Source organism: Ovis aries, chromosome 7 (assembly GCF_016772045.2).
Source record: "Ovis aries strain OAR_USU_Benz2616 breed Rambouillet chromosome 7, ARS-UI_Ramb_v3.0, whole genome shotgun sequence".
NCBI classification, from domain to species: domain Eukaryota; kingdom Metazoa; phylum Chordata; class Mammalia; order Artiodactyla; family Bovidae; genus Ovis; species Ovis aries.
The window spans coordinates 82,135,720-82,156,014 of NC_056060.1; the positions used below are offsets into that span (position 1 = coordinate 82,135,720).

Here is a 20,295-nt window from a genome sequence, read left to right on the forward strand (position 1 = left end):
GATGGCAGGGTGCTTGGTGGGATGAGCAGCAGGGAGGACAGGCCTGAGTGGGGTACAGGATGCCCGTTTCTGCCCAGGACAGAATCTGCCTTGGACCTGCCAGGGGAGATGTGGCATCACACAAGGGGCAGGAGAGAAACCTCCAGGCGCTAGCCAGGCTTTGGAATAGCAGGAACCTAGGAAGCGGACCAGACTGCCAATGTCAAGGTCAGGGAGAAGAGACCCAACTCTGCTTGTGTCCAAACTGGAGGGTTGGAAGTCAGAGTGCTCAAGGTCTGAGGACTTCAAAGGCTGAGAAATAAGATGGCCATGGCATTCCTCCAAAATGAGCTCCTGGTGAAAAGCAACATAGGAGTCTTCCTGTTTGTAAGCAGCAAATGAGCACTTTGGTTCTAACTGAGTTTGGGAAGCACGGTATTCTGGAAGAAAGGCAGGATACAAATCTGTTGGAAGGAACAATCCCTAAAACGTTGCTATGAAGCAGAATGCTAACTGGGACACCACAGGGGAGCTGAAAAGAGCTTGGAACAGTGGGATCTTCAGTCCAGTGATATTACCCAAAGGCCTAGGAGAGAAAGACCCTGGAGTGTTTGTTTTGGGGCTCCCCCATGGAAGGGATGGTGGCATGGGGTGGAGAGTATATAGCTACCCCGGCAGTGCCAGCATCCAAATGGCTTGTGAATTCACAGATCTATGTCCATGGGACATGCAGTTTCTGACTGTGGCCACAAGGGTCCAGCCACAGCCCTGTCTAGTCCAACATCCTTTTTGATGACTCAGATGAAGAGACAAACATGCCAGTCATATTCAAAGATGCACATCCTAAAAGGTATTGCTCATTTGACAGGTAGTATAGTCTGCCATGTTAAGACCATCTCCTTCAGGTGGAATGATGGGTCCAAATAACCAGGGATAATTTAACCACATAAAATTTATGTTAAAAAGAAATTAAGTCTCACAACTACAGGATGACGTTCCTAGCCTTCACTGTAATTCAAGTTTTAAAAACTCTGGGGGTTCTAGTTGACTGCAAGCTTGATACAAGTAAAAGTGGGAGGCAATCACTTTTTTTTTTTTAAGTATCTGTAGGTTGTAATAAAAGTGGAACGGTCAGAAGTGCTCCATTGCTCTCAGTGTTGCTCTAGACTGTGCTGAATCTTGTTTCCAAGCTCTCTTATTTTATCAGGAACTTCAACAAACTAGAGACAATTTAGAAAAGAATAGCTGAGGACCCTGGAAGCCCAGTGAGATGAAACTGAAGTATATACACACGTCCTGCCCTGGCGCTAGTGGTAAAGAGAAATGCAGGGGATGTAAGAGGTGCGGATTCAACCCTAGGTGGGGAAGATCCCCTGGAGGAGGGCACAGCAACTCATTCCAGTGCTCTTGCCTGAGAAATCCTGTGGACAGAGGAACCTGGTGGGCTAGAGTCACAAAGAGTCAGACACAACTGAAGCAACTTAGCGTGCGTGCAAGGAGATTCAGAAACCATCAGGAACTCTATGTGTGTTTGTCACCCAGAGTGAGTGGGCAGTTCTGGATTGTCCCAGACAAAGCTAGAACAAATGGATAGAAGACATGGGCAGGGTCACTCTACTAAGAATATTCTAACAGTATCAACTTCCCAGGGGTGAAATATGTCACCTCAAGGAACAGGGAGCTCCCTGGAAGCATTCAGACGTTGGATGGCCAGGGATATTATAGAGCAGGTTCTATGGTGGATTCCACCCGCCTCCTCCAAGGAGAATCCTCAGGTGCATTAAATATTTGTGAAACATTGCATGTTATCATAGGTTTATAAATAAACTATGGGAAAGGAGAACAGATCAAATGGAGTGAGTTTGCTGAGCCTGGAGAAGAAAGATCCAGAGGAGTCAGGTGAAACGCTGGACTGCAAGAAACACAAGCTGGAATCAAGAATGCTGGGAGAAATATCAATCACCTCAGATATGCAGATGACACCACCCTTATGGCAGAAAGTGAAGAGGAACTAAAAAGCCTCTTGATGAAAGTGAAAGAGGAGAGTGAAAAAGTTGGCTTAAAGCTAAACATTCAGAAAACGAAGATCATGGCATCCGGTCCCATCACTTCATGGGAAATAGATGGGGAAACAGTGGAAACAGTGTCAGACTTTATTTTTGGGGGCTCCAGAATCACTGCAGATGGTAACTGAAGCCATGAAATTAAAAGACGCTTACTCCTTGGAAGAAAAGTTATGACCAACCTAGACAGCATATTCAAAAGCAGAGACATTATTTTGCCGACTAAGGTCCATCTAGTCAAGGCTATGGTTTTTCCAGTAGTCATGTATGGATGTGAGAGTTGGACTGTGAAGAAGGCTGAGCGCCGAAGAATTGATGCTTTTGAACAGTGGTGTTGGAGAAGACTGTTGAGAGTCCCTTGGACTGCAAGGAGATCCAACCAGTCCATTCGGAAGGAGATCAACCCTAGGATTTCTTTGGAAGGAATGATGCTAAAGCTGAAACTTTCAGCTAAAGCTGAAACTACTTTGGACACCTCATGCGAAGAGTTGACTCATTGGAAAAGACTGATGCTGGGAGGGATTGGGGGCAGGAGGAGAAGGGGATGACAGAGGATGAGATGGCTGGATGGCATCACTGACTCAATGGGCATGAATCTAAGTGAACTCCAGGAGTTGGTGATGTAGAGGGAGGCCTGGCGTGCTGCAATTCATGGGGTCGCAAAGAGTCGAACACGACTGAGCGACTGAACTGAACTGAACTGAACTGAAGGGAAAAATAAAGCTAGATTATGATAAAGTCAGAGCAAGACCACTGTCAAGAAGAGGAATTGGTGCCTTTCAAGCAATTGCAATTCAAGCAAGGCAAAGTCATCCTTGCCTTTTGTTTTTGGTTATTTAAGCCAATCACTGCTTCTGCAACTGAGCCCTGGGCAACAAGGCTCTCTCCCCAAATGCCTAGGAGGGGATTAGTGAGCGGGAGGACACTCGTACCCATGGGCTCAGGGAGGCTGAGCACAGCCGGTGGGTTCCCTGGCTCTGCACTGGAGAAAGCTTGGCCTGACATCATTCCTATCCAGAAAGGGTGTTTTGTTGAGAGCAGAAAAGATGATCGAGCCAGTTGCCTCTACCCGATGCGACTTGCTGGTTCCAGGTGGACATATTGGCACCCAACTTTCTCAGCTGGGCCAAGAGCAGAGCACGCTCCCTGAGACCTTAGAGCAAGGGGAAATTATGCTCATGGGCCCCCTCCTCCTGGGCCCTGCCATAAGGACTCATCTTCAGCCCAGCTCAGGGGAAGGGACGAGCTATCCTGCCACATTCTTTCCCGCTGTCCTGAGGACCAACCTGATTGCAAATGACACTCCCTCCTCTCCCAGGCTTTGCCAGGGCTGCTTTCACCTCATCATGGAATTGTATAATTATGGTGATTACAGCTTATGGCTTTTTCCTCTCCTCATCTTTTGCTTTCAAATTCTTTGAGGCCTCTCATTAAATATGGCGATCCCGATAAAGGCAGCAAAGTTTTAATAAGATGCATTTTGAAGCTAAAGAAAGCCCAGTCAGAGTTGATTGTTACTATGTCCCCTCATGCTGCTGCTGCTGCTGCTAAGTCACTTCAGTCGTGTCTGACTCTGAGCGACCCCATAGACGGCAGCCCACCAGGCTCCCCCATCCCTCGGATTCTCCAGGCAAGAACACTGGAGTGGGTTGCCATTTCCTTCTCCAATGCATGCATGCAGGCTAAGTCACTTCAGTCGTGTCCGACTCCGTGCGGCCCTATGAACAGCAGCCCTCCAGGCTCCTCTGTCCACAGGATTCTCCAGGCAAGAATGCTGGAGTGGGTTGCCATTTCCTTCTCCCATGTTCCCTCATAACAGGCCTTTAAAATTCTGTGGTGGGTGATTAATGCCTGAATATCAGAGGTAGGGGAGAGAGAGAGATGGAGGTCCAGACTGGGGAGCGTGACTGTACTTTTTCACAGAGTTGGAGAATGGTTTTACTCCCTGCCCCCTGGCCTTTCTCATTTACACCGAGAGCATGGTGCATCTGAATCCCCACCCCTAATGGAAAAAGACGACTGTCAAGTAAGGATAAAGGGCCTGGCGTTTACATCATAGCAGGTTAAGTTGGGAAATACACATGGAGCAGTTGACACAAAACTCAATCAAACCTTAGGAGCTGCAGCAAAAGTAAAGGGGAACTGCTGGTGGATTCTCTGTCCTCGACAATGCTGGAAGGTTCTAAATATGTAAAGGACCCAACCATTAGCATTTGAGAGTGGTCACCATCCTGTGGTCATATCCTCAAGGATGGTTTCCTTGGTAATGACAGCTTCAGAGCCTATCATTTGCTGGCCTTCAATCACAGCTTTGCTGAACTGTTTCTAGATGTGCAGGATGTTAGGAGAAGGATCACCAGGAAGGCATGTGGCGGGGGTGGGGGAGTGACAGGGTGGCCGTCAGAGTCCCCAGCTTGCCCTTCAAGAGCTTTGTGCAGGTGTGATATCTGAGTCCCCTTTATTTCCAGCCTCCCCAGGACTGCGTGGAGAACTACCCAGCGAGGTGCAACTTGCCCTGGCAGGAGTCTCTTTTGAGAGGCTCCAGCTGTCCCCTGGGAGCTAACTGCCCTGAACCATCGCACAGCTCTTTAGCCAGCTGGCAGTTGGCTGTCTGAGTAGCACCAACCATCTGGGGTTAAATGCTGTTGAAAACCTAGCAGTGATATTTCCCCCAACTGCATTCTCATCCCCTACTGAAGATGACCTACTAGCTCTGCCCCCAAGAACAACGTCCCTTTAGTGCCCCAGAATGTAGAGAGTGGGCTCGAGCTGGGGCTTGGGCAGCCCCAGGTGAATTCTATTTCTCCACCTGGAGTTGGGATAAGACCCCAGGCAAGTTGCTCACTGCCCAAGGGGTACAATGACGTCTACTGCCTGGGGTGGACGTTGGCACTGAATGAGGGCATGGCAAAAACAGCTGCCGTGTCTTGGGTGCTCACAGTGTCACAGTGTTGGCATCCGTGTCGTGCAGATCTTGGCCTGAGAAGGACTTAGGTTCTCCTCCAGCTCCACCACTTAACTCTGTGACTCAGGCAGCACCTCCAAGCCTAGGTTTCTGCACCTTTTAAAAAGGAGATAAAAGGAAATGATTAAGGACTTTCCTGGTGGTTCAATGGTTAAGGCTCAGCCTTCCAATGCAGGGGGTGTGGGTTTGGTCCCTAGTTAGAGAACTAAGGTCCCACATGCTATATAGGCAGTGGCCAAATTAAAAAAAAAAAAAAAAAGTAAGTGATTAGGAGGGAAAAAATACATAAGATGCTTAGCATAGTGTTTGCAGTATATAAGCTCAAGCATAACTCTTTGTACTGTTATTATATTCTATTATGATGATGTTACCTGCAGCCCACGCTTAGCTCTTATTATTTATCTGATTTCCTACAGTGTTCTGCAAAGTAGGTATTACTATATTTATTTAGCAGTTGAGGATGGGGACACAGATATCTCAAATACGACAGTGTGTGCAAAGCACATTCATTTATTACAGCAACCAGCTCATGACCCTACTCAATAAATGGTAGCTATTATTACTGTCTTATTTTTAAAGTCAACTCAGAGAGCTGGTTTCTCTGCTTTCCCTCAGAACGGAGGGACTGTGGTACCAAGCAGACTGGCTTCTGCCCTGTGGTCTATTTCCCACTGCCCCTTTGCTCTTCCCAGGAAGCTGTAGGACCCGGGGGCTTGCAGCAGCATAGTGCCAAGACATGGGGAGGGCCACCAGGGAAGCACTGCCTATGTTGCCAGGATCTGGCATTTGCTCCCATCCCCCGAGGTGCAGGACCCTAAGAAGCCTCCTGCTTCCAGACCCAGATCAAAGCTAGTTCTCCCCTAGCAGAGCGTGAACTCCAGTTCTCCAGAGGTAGCGCCCTACATGGCAGAGCCTCATTCCCAGAAACTCTCATCTTGCCGCTCGCTGCCCGGCTGGAGCCGCCCTGAGCAGCGCAGCCTCCCCAAGTCCGGTTGTTTCCTCTGCCAGATAAACAGAGGCTTCTCTTTTTTAAGTGCTATACTACAAAGAGGGGTTGTCGGAGGAGTTACGACCAAGTGGCTTTGAAATCCAGGGATGCCTTGAAATCCCTCGTAAACCAGCCCCCTGGGGTGCACACTCCCCCTACTTGTAGTATCGACAGAAACAGAAGCACAGAAGCCATTTCCTCTGACACAAATAAATGGCTTTGTCCTGAGGAAAATCGGGTTTATAGATGTCTCTTAAGGTAAATGCTTTAGATGGGCATCTTAGGAGTCTGAGGTAAAGCTCTACAGCCAAACACGTGGTTGCTTATGAACCTTGCACGAGACGCTCTTGTAAGTGCCTGTGGTGTAAACGCGCACATGGACGTGTGCACGGCTGCGTACACCGGTGCATGTGCTACCTGCCCGCTGCACGCTTCCGTGTCCAGTGTATGGTGCGTGCGGCACATACGCGGCACGCCTGCCTGTGCCTCCGCGCGTGGACCGCCTGCCCGCCGCTGCTGCCGCCGCTGTTGCTGCTGCTGCCGCTGCTGCTGCTGGGTGCACGTCTGGGCAGGGGCTCCCCTAAAGCCACCGGTCTTCACGGTTTCAGCTGGATAAGTTGTTCTTCACTTCCCTTCCTAAAAACACAATTGCCTAGTGCTGCTGGCGCAGAGTCAGAATGGCCGCTGCATTTCACCCCCGAGGCGGCTTCCTTCCAGCAGTGGGTGAGTGATCCCGGCGTCCGCACGCTCTAACCTTCCTTGGAGGCCTTCTGCAACAGAAGGTGCTCCCCAAACCAGAAGAGATGATCTGTGTGTCCATGGCCTCATCTCCACCCACCCCTCCTGTTCTCACGCCCTAGTTCCATGGACAGTCAGCGGCATCCTTTTTTTGATGTTCCCCCTTTTTTTTTTACACTATAGTTTTTTGTTTTGTTTTGTTTTTTCTTCCTGAGAAGCAAGAAGCCAAGGGGTCCAGAAATGGCAGGGAGATGAGTCTGTTGTCCTAGAGGCAATGTTCAAATAATGTCTTTGGGTACTGATCCTGTCATTCATTCCTGAGCCCCTAGCAGAAATGCCCACTACCTTTGAAGATACTTTTAAATCCAACAGCAGTATCCTTAAGCTTAGTAACCCCCTTACAGCTTCCGTTACTCTTAATCTGTGGCCCAGGGCCAAGTCCTGTGGGAAACAGGAAAAATCTCACCTTTCTACCTGCTAGACCACCAGGGGAGAAGAGGGCTAAGGAACCAACCCATTACCTGTCCAGCATTGCAGGGACATGTGAAAAGGGTTCAGAGGGAAGTAAGAAGGTTCCCGGTGGCTAGGAATTCCATCAACCCAGAGATGCCTTGAAAAATGCTGCTTGACCTGTCCCCTGTTACACTTTTTCAGATTAGGAATACCTGTCTGATAAATGCCCACCTAATTGCATTCCTGATAATAGGGAGGAGAGAGAAATGAGTCAGCCCTCTTTGCATATGCTTCTAAATGAACCTGGACATCCCCAGAAAGATGATGCTTTGGGGCAGTGGGAAACAGTCAGCATGTTGACCACCTCTGCCTTCGAAACCCTGCCTTGGCAGCTGCCTTAACCAACAACCCCACCCCATGGATGTGTTCTGCGTGAATGTGTTCACAGGAGATGAGACGTGCCCTTAGGAGGGTGGGGTTGGTGTCCTTGTGGGTCCTGAGAAGAATCAAACACACTGCCCAGCCAGTGACCCTACCTGCTGTCTCGTCCACTAAACTTCAGCAGCGCTCTCCCCTGTGGCCATAGTTGGGTCACTTGAACTTCCTAGTTGGGAAAAAAGTAGAATCAAGTTGTTGCCAATAGCAACTGAGCCATGTCCCTGTTCTTGAGTCTTTTGGCCCTTGCCTAACTTGGAGTGAACCAACACAGAGATGCCAAAGTACATTTAAGGAGGAGGAGGAAAGGAAGAGGCAAGCCCAGAACCAGCTACAGGAAGGCATGCTACTGAGGGGCTTTGTGAACAGAATACTCGCCTCTGCTCCACCCCTGCACCCACCAAGAACTTGGGGCAGGCTGCTTATAGAAAGAGCACCGGGGTTATTCAATCAGAGCTAGAGGAAGGAGATAAGAGATCCAGTACTGAAAGAGGGGATTTCTTCTGCCTACAGAGAAAAACGCAGCAGGGAAAGTGGAAGTGCACAGCTTGGACAGGAGGCTGGGGAGTCTGTGCCTGGGCATTGTGCCACCCGTGTCGGGCACAGCTGCTGAGCCCTTGTCACTCTCGGCATCCCTCGTGCCTGTCCGGTGGCTGATTTGTCCCTGCACAGATGGGGACTGTGGAGGAAGTTCTCCCATCACCCACCAAAACTAACAGGCAGAGGTCGAACTTTGCAAAAGAGCCCCAGAGGCGATGAGCGTGATGAGGGGACAGGAGTCAGGAACGCCAGGAACAGCAGCCAGGAAGGGCTTCCCCCAGCCAGCCTGCTGCAGGGATTTGGTTCTAACTGGAGTGAAGCATCTGCCTGCCCCTCCTTAGGAAAGGTGAACATCACACCTGCCTTTCTCTTCCCGGGACTGTTGCTATGGAGATCCCAGGGGTGTCAGCACCTGTTACACAAGGTCACAAACAGAAGTGGCAGCCTCACTGGCCTGTCGAGCAGCCACCACGTTAAATCCATGAGCACCAAGCAGCAGTGAGCTGTGCCTCAGCTTAGTCCAGCAGCCAAAGTCAAAGGGAAGCCCGTCAGGCAGAGCAGAAATGTCCTGGATGCTCTCAAGCTTATGCCCGAGAGCTGAAGCTTCTTAGTGAGGTTGAGAAAATCACCTCGGCCTGCCCAGAGAGGAGGCCTGGTATGGGCAGGCCTGGAGGAGTCCCTAGTCCTGAGCATTCCCACCTGCCCCCTTCCTTGAGAGTGGTGGTCGTGTACCAAGGAGACGGTGGATGGGCCATCAAGGCCACTGACCAGCTGTATATGCTCAGGCTAGTAGCTCAACCTCATGTGTCCAGCGGGTGTTACAGGGAGACCTAACTGGCAAGGATGCTGTGGACATGGGTGCAGGTGTCTGTCAAAAGCAGAGCGTACTTGACACACAACAGCTGCTCAATATTTGATCAATGGATGGCCGTGGGTAACTGTCCTTGACAGCTAACCTGTGCCTCTTGTAAAGGGACCATCCCCATGCTGCTACCATCAAGGTCTGGGCGAGTAGAATAGGAGGGCACTTGAAAAAGGAGTGAGCAATGCCACCCCGTGCAAGAATAAAAAAATTCAAACAGAAAGTCCCTGGGAGGTAGGGCATAGAGGTTGGTCCTCTCACATTTAGTTCAGATAGGAGGGCTGGCAACTCATAGTTGCTAAATTTAAAAAAATAAGTTAAAAAATAAAGCACTGCTAGTTTCCAGTACGGAGCAGAGTGAAGTGTCTGAACCTGCTAATTGTTCCAGGAACATTTTGTGGGCATTGCTCTCAGCATGCGTGACGGCTAGCAGAGTCCACAGACCCACCGTTGACATGAGAAAATGTGACTACTTATTTATATTACCATACATAAGATGGTGGGCTGTTACAGAACACTCCATTGTTTTTATTTGACCATATTCCTTACTTTTTAAGTAGGTTTAATGTGCAGTGCTAGTGGTAAAGAACTTGTCTGCCAAAACAGGAGACATAAGAAATGAGGTTCGATCCCTGAGTCAGGAAGATCCCCTGGAGGAGAACATGGTGACCCACTCCAGTATACCTGCTGGAGAATCCCATGGACAGACGAGCCTGGTGGGCTACAGTCCATGGGGTCACAAAGAGTCAGACACGACTGAAGCGACTTAGCATGCATGCACGTTGTGTGTTAATTCTTTATCCAGTGAGTTTTTATACATTAATTCAGTTTCAACCTATCTTTTGATGTGGGGACTTGTTGTTTTATGTTTGTGGTATCTGATTTTTAAACAGTTGAATGGAGAAAATATTTTAAAACCAAATAAAATGCCCTTCAGCTCCTGAGAGAGATCAGAAAGCTTAGCAAGGACCAAGGAGTAACACAGACCCCAGGAGAGGATCTTGTCACAGGGGGCCTGCCCCTCCCCATCCCCACCCCACTCCCACCCCCTCAAAGAGTGAGAAAGCCAGAAGCAACCTCTTTTCCCCAGATGCTGCTCCAGCCTAGCTCTGCCGTGGATCAGCTGTGGGTAACTGTTGGCTAGTTCCCACTTCATCTGCCCATCTTGCTGATGATGGAAGCGGAGAGTCAAAGTGTTTTCAAAGGATTCTCTATAACATATGGGTTTTCCTACAATCCCCCGACAGAGCTTCTCAGCCTTAAGCTATCTTGAGCAAATGGCACTCTCGCCCCAATTTTAACCATCATGGAGAAAGGAGATGCCACAGAATTCCTTACAGTTCCTTTTGAAATCATCCCTTTTGCTTTGCTCAATAGAGAAGGGGCACCAGGGCGACCAAGCTCCAGGGAAGTCACCTAGGAAGTCGGGCTGGTCCTTGGCCTCTGCCTCCTGATAAACGCAAGCTGAGACCTCTCCTTTCTACCCAGCTCTTAAGTCAGGGGCTGACCACTCTCCCAGTGAGTCCCCTACAGACCTGTGACTCCACACACACACTCATCGTTTATGGACTTGAGCATCAACTACTCACAGGTAACTTTCAGTCTCCTTGAAAGGACAGCTTATCTCTGGGGCCTCCCACGTCTTGCCTGCTGAGGTCACCTCATGAGCCCTATTCAGCAAAACACCATTTTTCATTAGCAGGGATGAAAAATGTCTGTATGTCACCACAAGGTGATCGGCTTGGATCGATGGAGACTGGAAATCATGTTCCAAATTAGTTCTATTGCAAGTTCTAGTTCCTCAAGCAGAGGAATCTGGGTTTCCCCCATTCCAGAGGGGGAAGCTTTGAATTCAGCCAAAAGGCAAGGTTGCTGGGACAGCAACTGAAAAAGAGTAAGGGGTGGGGAGTTCAAAGCAGAGATGTGATAGATGGATTATTTTTAATCTTTTTTTTTCTTTTGAGGCATAATTACATGTGGCAAAATCAATAGATCTGAAATGTATGGTTCAATGAATTTGACAAATGTATGTACCAGTGTAACCTACATCCCATCACCCTAGAGAGTTCCCTCATGCCCCTTTTCAGTCAATTACATCCCTCTGCCCTAGAGACAACCGTGGTTGATTTCCATCCCCCTTGTAGCCTGGTTTGGACTTAGTGGACTTGCAATCTGTAACTGTGGTCTTAGGTCATCTGGACAAATCAGCAAGAAACTCTCAGCAGCAGCTCAGATGTCTCCACTTTCTTAGTGCTGCAAAAGGTCCTGCCCCTGAGCTGCCAGTGCATGGCTCCTCTGCCCCCAGTGTGCCATCTGACCCCCCAGGGCTACCCTCTGAACCACAGCCCTTCTCCCACTCAAAGAGGTTAGCACCTGTCTCCCAGGTAAGTGAGTGGTAAAGCTGTTGGTAATGGTGACGGTGCATGCTTTGTTGATTAACACCGGGACATGCAATGCACAGAGTCATGGCATGTCAAGCAGCATGTTGATTTTTACCGAAGCACCGTACAAAAGGGAGCTCTTCCTTTTGTGCATTTCCTTTTAGAAACAAAGGATTCCATGACTACCTTCTTCCAGGCTTCTAGCCATCAAGATGGCTGCAGAGCTGAAATGATTAGTAAGCGTGGAGCCTGGGAATTGAATGTGTGTGGGTGTTTGTGATCCCAGCCCTGAGCCCGTGGTCCATGAAATTGAAGGATCCCAAATTCTATTGGATTAAACTTAGCCAAATGTCTCAAAGGTGAAAAACGCTTTGTCTGAATGCAAAGCTTTGGTGTCTCTGGAATGTACCTTCTGCAGCTCAGTTCTTAATCACTGTATATTTTTCCGCTTGGACAAAGGCTGCCGGCTAATAGCATTTTCAACCACCTTCAGCTGCTTCACTCAACTACGCCAAGGCCTCAGGCTGAGCTGGTAGCAGTTTCCTGGCACTGTGATCCATTCCCAACTGACCAGCATTGAGGAACAGCACACATTCACACCCTGAAAAAACGCGTTCCCCCTGTAACTATGCAAGATGCCAGGCAAAGGCAGAATTACTACTCCCCTCCCTAAGTGTCTCCTGCAAACCCATCCAAATTGGAGGATGGGGGTGAAGAGGAGGGAGGAAAGAGCCCTAGATGGTGCAGGGCAGGAACTCTCCTCTCTCTCTGGGCAGAGAAGGTAGCTAGGAGCTCCCAGCAAGCCCATAGCAGCACAGACCTTGAAGCAGCTCATCTCTGAACACCTCTGCTGTCAGATTTCACTTTGATCCCTGAAAATTATAAGAACCTCAGCTCTTCAGAAGAGAGGCAGCTGCTGAGCCAGGGTGATTGCAGGATTTCTTTCCCCCAAGCCAGAGGGCAGGCATGTAGCCTTGCCTGCGTCCTGCATGAGTAACCACCTTCCAGCCTCACCCGTGAGGTCACTGCCTAGTGAACAGATTTCGGTTGGGCTGGGCTGCCCCTGGGCCAAACTGAACGCTCACAACCTCCTTTAGCAGCAGAACTGGCATTTGGTAAATGCGCAAGTGCAAGAGCGGGCAAGGGAGGCAAAAAAATGCCAAGGAGCACCACCTGGATGGCTAGAGGTTGGAAACATTCTCCAGGCTGGTCAGCTGCACCGTACCCCTCACCCGTGAAGCCCCGAGCCCTGGAAGCAGCTGGGGGAGAGAAGGGGAAGGATGGATGGGCTGGCCACAGGTCTTTGGAGTCAGAGCTGTGAGGCTGAGCTCCAGGACTTAGGCAGGAAGAGATTAATTAGCTCCTCCCAGCCCAGCCAGCAATATAGAAGAGGGAGGTGTGGAGGGTAGGGATCCTCAGGGCTAAATTCACCTCAAACAGACAGACATACAATCATCCAGAAATAGAATCTCTAACCTCTCTCAGCCACAGCCCCCTTTCCAGCCAAAATGACCTCACTAATGAGAATGAAGCTGTAATGAGGGTTCAGATGCCTGGTAAACCTCACCTTCTTTGTCTCTGGGCTTTTACCATACCCACTGGCAACAGACTGTTATAATTTAGAAGCTTTAGTGATTCCTTTTGTTCACAGCCACCAGCTAAATCAGAGTTGTGAAGGCCGTTGTATGGCAGACCTGCAACATATATATTTGGGTACTCAATATGTAATGTGTGGCCCTGTTGGAGGAGGGATGGAAAGAGAAGGGAGGAGCTGGTATTTGGTGTGTGGATTCCACAGCAGTAAGCAGTAGCCAAGAGGAAAGTGACCTTCCTTGGTGCGTTTCCTGTGAGCAAGGACGGACAAGGGTGAAAGGGACTAGGGGAGGTTTGGTAGAGGCCCCCAGACTGGAGACCTCTGGACTGATCAGTCCCTATTCCCATGTGCTTCCTGTCTTTAGGGGAGCTTCCCCGATGGCTCAGCAGTTAAGAACCCACCTGCAATGCAGGAGACATGGTTTCGATCCCTGGGTCAGGAAGATCCCCTGGAGGAGAAAATAGCAACCTGCTCCAGTATTCTTGCCTGGAAAATCCCATGAACAGAGGAGCCTGGAGGGCTACAGTCCATGGGGTCGCACAGAGTCAGACATGACTGAGCGACTGAGCAAACACACACGCACCTGCCTTTAGGCCTGCACGGAGAAGGCACAGCCCCAGGTGACCACCTGGATGACAAATGCCTCGAACTCCGTGTAAGAAAGGGCAGTCCAAAAAGTCCCCGCTACACGTGTGCTTAGAACCAGGCTAGAGGGGGTCCTTGCAGATCAGCCTCTGCCACCTATAAGCCATTGTGTACCTAACCCACTCCACACAGAGGAGTAGCCATCCTTCTTTTAGTGATTTGCAAGAACTGGCACTTGAAGCCTTCTAGGATTTTTTTGTTGTTGTTGTTAATCTGATTTAAAAAATCCTTTAGCCCAGTATAAATGTATCCAGCTGCAGGCTAAGTTTAGTGTATCTGAAGATTCAGATAAGGTTGCTGATGGGGAGATTTTGTGTGTGTGTATGTGTGTGTGTGTGTGTGTGTGTGTGTGTGTTAAGACAGAGGAGGAAAAAAAATGAAAAGTGCTGTCCAACGAGCAAAAATGAGGAGTGAAAGGGGGGAAAACAGAGCAAAGGGGAGGTAGATGCAGACTGTCCAACTGTGCCTGAGGGTGTTTCCATTTCTGGACAAGCTCCCATCCATGCCATCGGAATTCTCAAAGTCAAGCTGGCACGTCCCTCCATGGAGAGCTTAGCCAGATGACACTCTTGTGTCCGGCAAACTCACAGCCCGTATTGTTCGTTTGTTGGAAATGCCCATTATCAGTCAATTCATCAATCAGCAGGTTTATTGAGTACCCTACCAGGCTTCACAAACCTGATCAATTTTTTCTAATTACATCCAGCGGACATGTAGCCAAGCCCAGTAAACAAGACGAGCCCTCATATCCCACTTGGAAATGAACATGAGGAATTGCCGGCGCTTGCCACCTCTCGCTGCCAAACACTGCAGCACATGCTGAAGGGCGAGCGTGTGCTACCCTTGCAGATGGCGCTGGTGTCACTGACCCACTGTCAATAATAAGATGAGTTCTGAGTGTTTTCTCAGACACAACAATCCATTTGCTTGGGTCCAGCCATACTCTCATCTAGACCCCTCTCTAACGCTATGGATTTCAGTGGAGAGTGAGCAGGGGATGGGTTCAGACTATGGCCGGGAAACAAGCAGGGAACTGAGCCTTGCTCATTGTCCTCCTGGTGTCCAGCCCCACATCAGAGGCTCCTCAGCTGCCTCCTTCTGGGCATGTGGACAACTGGCCTCTCACAGGGGGCCTCTATGCCCCATGTACCAAGACTCATGGTACAGTAAGTTTTTTTTTTTTCTCTCTCTCTCTCTTCTCAAAAGAACAAGAACAGCTATGTAGTTTTAAGTGAAGGGCTGGTTAGACTTCCTGAAGTGGAGTCATCAAAGTCAGCCACTGAGTAACGTAGATGGAGACCAACATAGGAGCACGTTATCCTGTGTCCCGTAGCCCAGGACCCAAGCCTTGGTAGATACCCAGACCTTCCCAGTCCCAGAATTGGTCATCAAGAGGACCCAAGGAGAGGGAATTCCTTGGGGATCCAGGGATTAGGACTCCATGCTTCCACTGAGGCAGGGCGGGGGGGGCCTGGGTTCAATTCCTGGTCAGGGAACTAAGATCCTACAAACTGCATAGTGCAGCCAAAATAAGTAAAAAATAAAGTTTCAATTAAAAAGAAGGATCAGGGGCTTTCCTAGGGTCTGGTTGCTAAGAGTCCATGCTCCCAATGCAGGGGGCCCGGGTTCAATCCCTGATCAGAGAACTATTAATAGATTCCACATACTGCAACCAAGACCCAGCACAGCCAAATGAAAATAAATTAAAAAAAAAAAATTTTTAAGGATGCAAGGAGAGCTCAATCCTATGTTTCAAATAGAATTCCTTCTTTCTTCTTCAGACTAGTTAATTCGTTAGTTCCAAGTCACCCAGATCCTTAGCCATCGTCTGCTTGGGTCAACCCAACCGCTGGGTCTTACTAGTCCCCTGGCCAACCTTTCCTTCCTCATTTGGATTAAATCAAGTTCAGAGGCAGCCCACAGGCATTAAGAGGTACTCCAAGGGTTGAAATCCCTGGTTGGAGTAAGTAAAATCCCCACACACTCAAAAGAGGACCAACAGCACACCCTCACCCTCTAACCTGGACCCCCCGAGAGCTGGCTGTCCAACTGTCTGTGGTTAAGCCTCCCAAACCGGGAGATCAGAGGGGTCGGTGAGCTAAGTGGTTTGGCCTCCGTGGCTCATGCAACAATTAACCCACCTGTCTGGCTCTCTGTGTCTGTCCTGTGCGTGCATGTGTGCGTGCGTGCGTGCCTGTGGTGCCCTCTGTCGCTGTCTCTGCAGGGAAAGTCACTGGCGGGCAAGCGCCTCACCGGCCTGATGCAGTCCTCCTGACGGTCCCTGCCGCAGGGCCCGGGCCCGAGGACCACGCGGGCAGCCGGCGGCGCTCCACATCCGCCGACAGAGCATCCCTGCGGGGAGATTTGGTCACTGTGAAGGAGAAGGAGTGAGGGCCGGGCCACGGCGGGGAGACGCGGTGCGTGAACCAGAGGGAGGCCAGAGAGAGCCCTCGGAGGCTGGGGTCGGCCGGGCAGAGGCCCCTGTTTACAAACCCCTCTCCTTGTACAGTCGTGCGCCAACGCCTCGCTCTGTAGGAGGTCCCAGTCCCTCACGTGTTCTGGGGAGAGCGCCCGGCTGGGCTCCTGCTGTGATTGTCCCCTGAGGTTCCATTCTATCATCACTCCTCCCCGCTGTCTGGGGGATCACGCCTTCCAGCGAACTCGAACTCGAGAGGACCCGCCGCCCCCAAGCACATTCAGTATTACCACCCACCGCCTGTGGTGCACCCGCGGCGCCCGCCCCAGTCACACCACTGTGTCCCAACTGCCTCCCGCCTGCCCCATCGCTGCGGCCACCGCGTGTAAGGAGCCGAACCAGGCTGCCCTCACACCACGCCCCCGCACCACCCCCCAATCACACCGTCAGCACTGAGCCGCCTCGAGGATCACAGCACTTCACGGTCTTCCAACCCACTTTGAGGCCACCTTTCAAAGGGTGGCCACAAGGCACTAGCGGCTGCCCCCTCTCCCGTCAACCGTCTGGAGGATCCAACACCAGAGGAGGCCCTGATGTCAATGAAAGAGCTTGTGGTTTAACTCCCCTGAAGGTCCTGACCATCTTTTAAAATTTTTGATTATTTCGTAATTTATTCTGTTGCGGCCCCTCGCTCCTTGGTGTGTCCCCGCGTGTCTTACTTAAAATAAATGTGGCGGTGAACTTGGGGGCCCTTGGGATCCTCCCCTCCGACAGCCCCACGTGGGAGCTGGGGGATTCAGGCTGGGAGTGCTGGGTGTGGCCGGCCCCTGAGGCCAGGTCTCAGTTGTGTCTGAAGCCAGGGGGGAGGCCAGGGCCCACTGGTCCTCTGATGGCCTAGCAAAGGCACTGTCCTCCGCAATGTCCGTGATCATGGAGAAACGCAAGCACAGAGCCCAAGCTGCGAACACCTGCATAATATCCACTTGTGTGTGTCAGAGTCACCATCTGCCAACTTGGCCGTGAGGGAGTCATGCAGAGCATGGAGTCAGGTGCCTGGCGCACAGTAGGTGCTTGGCAAATGGTAGCTATTACTCTCATTGTTGTCACTGTCATTATTGTTCCTCCCATGAGCCCCCGGACAGAGTGGTATAAGCCACATGCTTTTGAATTCAGACACTCACCCACCCCACCCCCATACCCTCCCCCAACTACGATGACCATCTTCCTTTGATGTATTTTGGCCAGAGGTAGAAAATATCCTTTGGGAGTATATAAACAGCAAACACAGAAGCAAAACAGCGATCACTGGTGTTTCTTTACTTATGTGGGCAGATTCACCAGCTGGTGAGTCTCATAAGCTTGTTTGCAGGCGCTGCCTCCTGGGTGCTCCCCTAGGACCACCTTTCCAAGCCCACCTTTGTGCTGTGTCCCTAGGGCACCAGCTTCCATCCCTCACAGCAGGGCCACCGAGGCCATGAGGGGTAGTGATCATGGTGGCACCTCAGTGGATTCTTGAGCCCTGCGCCTCAGTTTCGCCCATGGCAGTAGTTGGTCTCTTTTAGAGGTCCAGTGGAAATTAGAGACATTCTGTTTCATCCTCAGAGTGTCTCCAAGGGGGTACTATACACCCAGGTTCCTGGCAGACACTCCCCACAACCCTTGCTCGTTCCAGGAGACCTGGACACAAAACCTGGCAGACACTGGGCAACTGCTTGATGAGGAAATGAGTTCCCTGAAGCCTTTTCCCATGTGGGGTCTGCTGACCCCCTCCTCTCTTCATCACATGCTTTTGAATCCCCTTGCTTTTCATACCGATCTCCTGTTTCAGAGCAGAAGTGCTGCTCAGGCTCCCCTGCACCCAACATTGTCCCAAGGAAGCAGCTTCTGCCAAGGTGCCCTGTCCATGCTGACACTGACGCACAGGGTCTGTGGACACTGGCAGTTCTAGAACAGCAGGTCCCTCTATGCCCTTAGTTAGCCCGGGCAAGATCCTGGCTGCCTCCTGTCCTTCCTCCTGGCCGCAGTCAGGGCCCAGGTGGTCTCCCTGGCCAGGACGTCAGTGCCACCCAGCTGAGGTTCCTGGAGCTCCGCAGAAGGGTCCGAAGCAGGCGGACTGCAGCCCTGAGAAGGAGTGGGCTGAGGGCATCCTGACACCTCTGGGGACATCCTGCAGGCTCGATAGACGTGAAGGCAATTTCGGATGGATTCAAACCCAGAGCAATAACCCCCTCATCCTGCCTCCCAACCAAGGCACACTCTGTCTTGTGACCACCATCACGTGCCACCCCCACAGCAAGTCACACCCAGAAATGGGGGAGAGAACAGGATTGTGCCACTCAAGTTGGCTAATCCAAGGGCAGCCTACTCGACCTAGTTCACATAGGCTGGGCACTTAGTCCAAGGGCAGTCTACCATGCAGACCTTAGAATGCAAGTACGCTTAGAAAAAGCTTCCCAGGTGGCGCTAGGTAAAGAACCCGGGCAGGTAAAGAACCTGCCTGCCAGAGCAGGAGACATGAGACACGAGTTCAGTCCCTGGGTTGGGGAGATCCCCTGGAGGAGGGCCTGGCACCCCACTCCAGTATTCTTGCCTGAAAAATCCCATGGACAGAGAAGACTGGAAGACCATAGTCCATAGGGTCGCACAGAGTCAGACACGACTGAAGCAACTTAGCACACACACTTGGAAAATCTGGTCTTGGCCAGTTCCCCACTGGCTTGGTTGACACAACAAAAAATTCAGACCCAGATTAAACTTTTGAAGGAGTTCAGTTCAATCACTCAGTCGTGTCCGACTCTGTGACGCCATGGACTGCTGCATGCCAGGCTTCCCTGTCCATCACCAACTCCTGGAGATTCTGTAGCAAGACAAACTTTTCTTTTTTTTTTTTTTCCGCCCTGTCTTGCCTTAGTTGCCCTGACTGGGCATGGTCTTTGGGTCTGGAACTCTTCCTGATTTGGGCTCACAGGGCAGATACCATGTCAGCAGCCCCACAGCCAAAGCATCAGGGCCATCTTAGAAGTGATCACCCACCCGTCGGGGCAGACACATAGGTGCCAGACACTGGGCATCTGACTGACATAGACTTTGCCTGTATGGGAAGAGTCAAGCTTGTTGATTGGCATGGGTAAGTGCCCAGCAGCAGCCAGAGGGCCTGAGCAGAGCAGCAGGAGCTGTCTGGTCAGAGGAGAGGGCTTCTGCTTTTCCAGGAAGGGATGCTCTGTCCTGCTGGGAAGGGGTTGCTATGCCCCAGGAATTTAGCAAAGCTGAGCCCACCAGGGCCATCAGAGGCACTGTGCTCCAGGCCACCCCTTCCAAGGGTACAGGCCAGCACCTGGGAGGGACCTCTTAGCACTCCAAGTTGCTTCTCTGAGCAGTGAATCACAGAGGGACATGCTCTGGGGGCCTTCCCTGTAGCGAGGTTCCTGGTGTGTTCAAACTACCTCACCAACAGGGCATAACCCAGGAGCCTGCCACCCATCTGGCTCCTCGGTTGGTTGTAGAAGTTGATGTGTTTCCTAAAACGCACCCCTCTCATGATGCTTCAAGTGCATAGGCTTCAAAAGCCACCACTAGGAAGTTGTCCCTAAAGCCCAGGAAAGACTGAGTGCTGCTGGTCTTTGAGTCTGCAAGGGGGATCTTCCAGCAAAGTCCAGGAGCTGAAAAGTCCTGGGCGGAAGTAACATGTCACCACCCCCCAAAAGGCTGGCTGAGCTGAGTATGTAGCAAGGACCGTGTGTGGCGCAGTCCAGTTGTGGCCAAATGAATCCCTGAGAACTCACCACGGGGCCCTCTGAAGAGAGGGCTGTGCTCATGTAACCATGGCAATTGCAGATGCCAGCAGTCTACTCCTTAGTACCACCCACTGATAAGGCAGCCCCCCTGGGCACAGCCCAGGGGCCATAACGTAGCAAAGTAGCCAATGTAGCAATAAGGGGCCCAGGCCATAAAGGGACAGGGTCCACACAACCCGGCCTCGGCCCTCCCCCCCGTCCCTCGTGAGGGCTCAGAGCCAGCTGCTGTCAGCTATCCGAGGAGGGAGGCCCCGCGCCCCGCCGAGCGTGCCCGGTCTATATTCTCTGCCCCCTCACCGCATGATCACGGACACGTCGGCATGGCCTTCTCATAGTGCATGTGGTTCTCATTAGTTTATTTTTCTGGAATTTGGGGATTGGACCCCAGAACCAAACATGCTGGTCTACAAATAAATGACTTGAACCCATTATAACCAGTTAA

The 20,295-nt window shown here is 51.0% G+C and overlaps 1 protein-coding gene across 7 annotated transcripts in view; it reads left to right on the plus strand.

Moving 5' to 3' along the window:
* Positions 1–20,295, plus strand: part of RGS6 (regulator of G protein signaling 6) — a 608,791-nt gene extending 588,496 nt beyond the window's left edge. For 2 of the 7 annotated variants that reach the window (XM_060418241.1, XM_060418242.1), the window contains one exon: positions 15,868–16,045. In XM_060418241.1, the coding sequence (XP_060274224.1) occupies positions 15,868–15,918 (51 nt within the window). In that variant the 3' untranslated portion in view covers positions 15,919–16,045. Of the gene's footprint in view, positions 1–4,510; positions 6,230–6,651; positions 6,719–15,867 lie in introns of those variants that run through there. The other 5 variants (XM_060418243.1, XM_042252720.2, XM_042252721.1 and 2 more) reach the window with 4 other exon arrangements.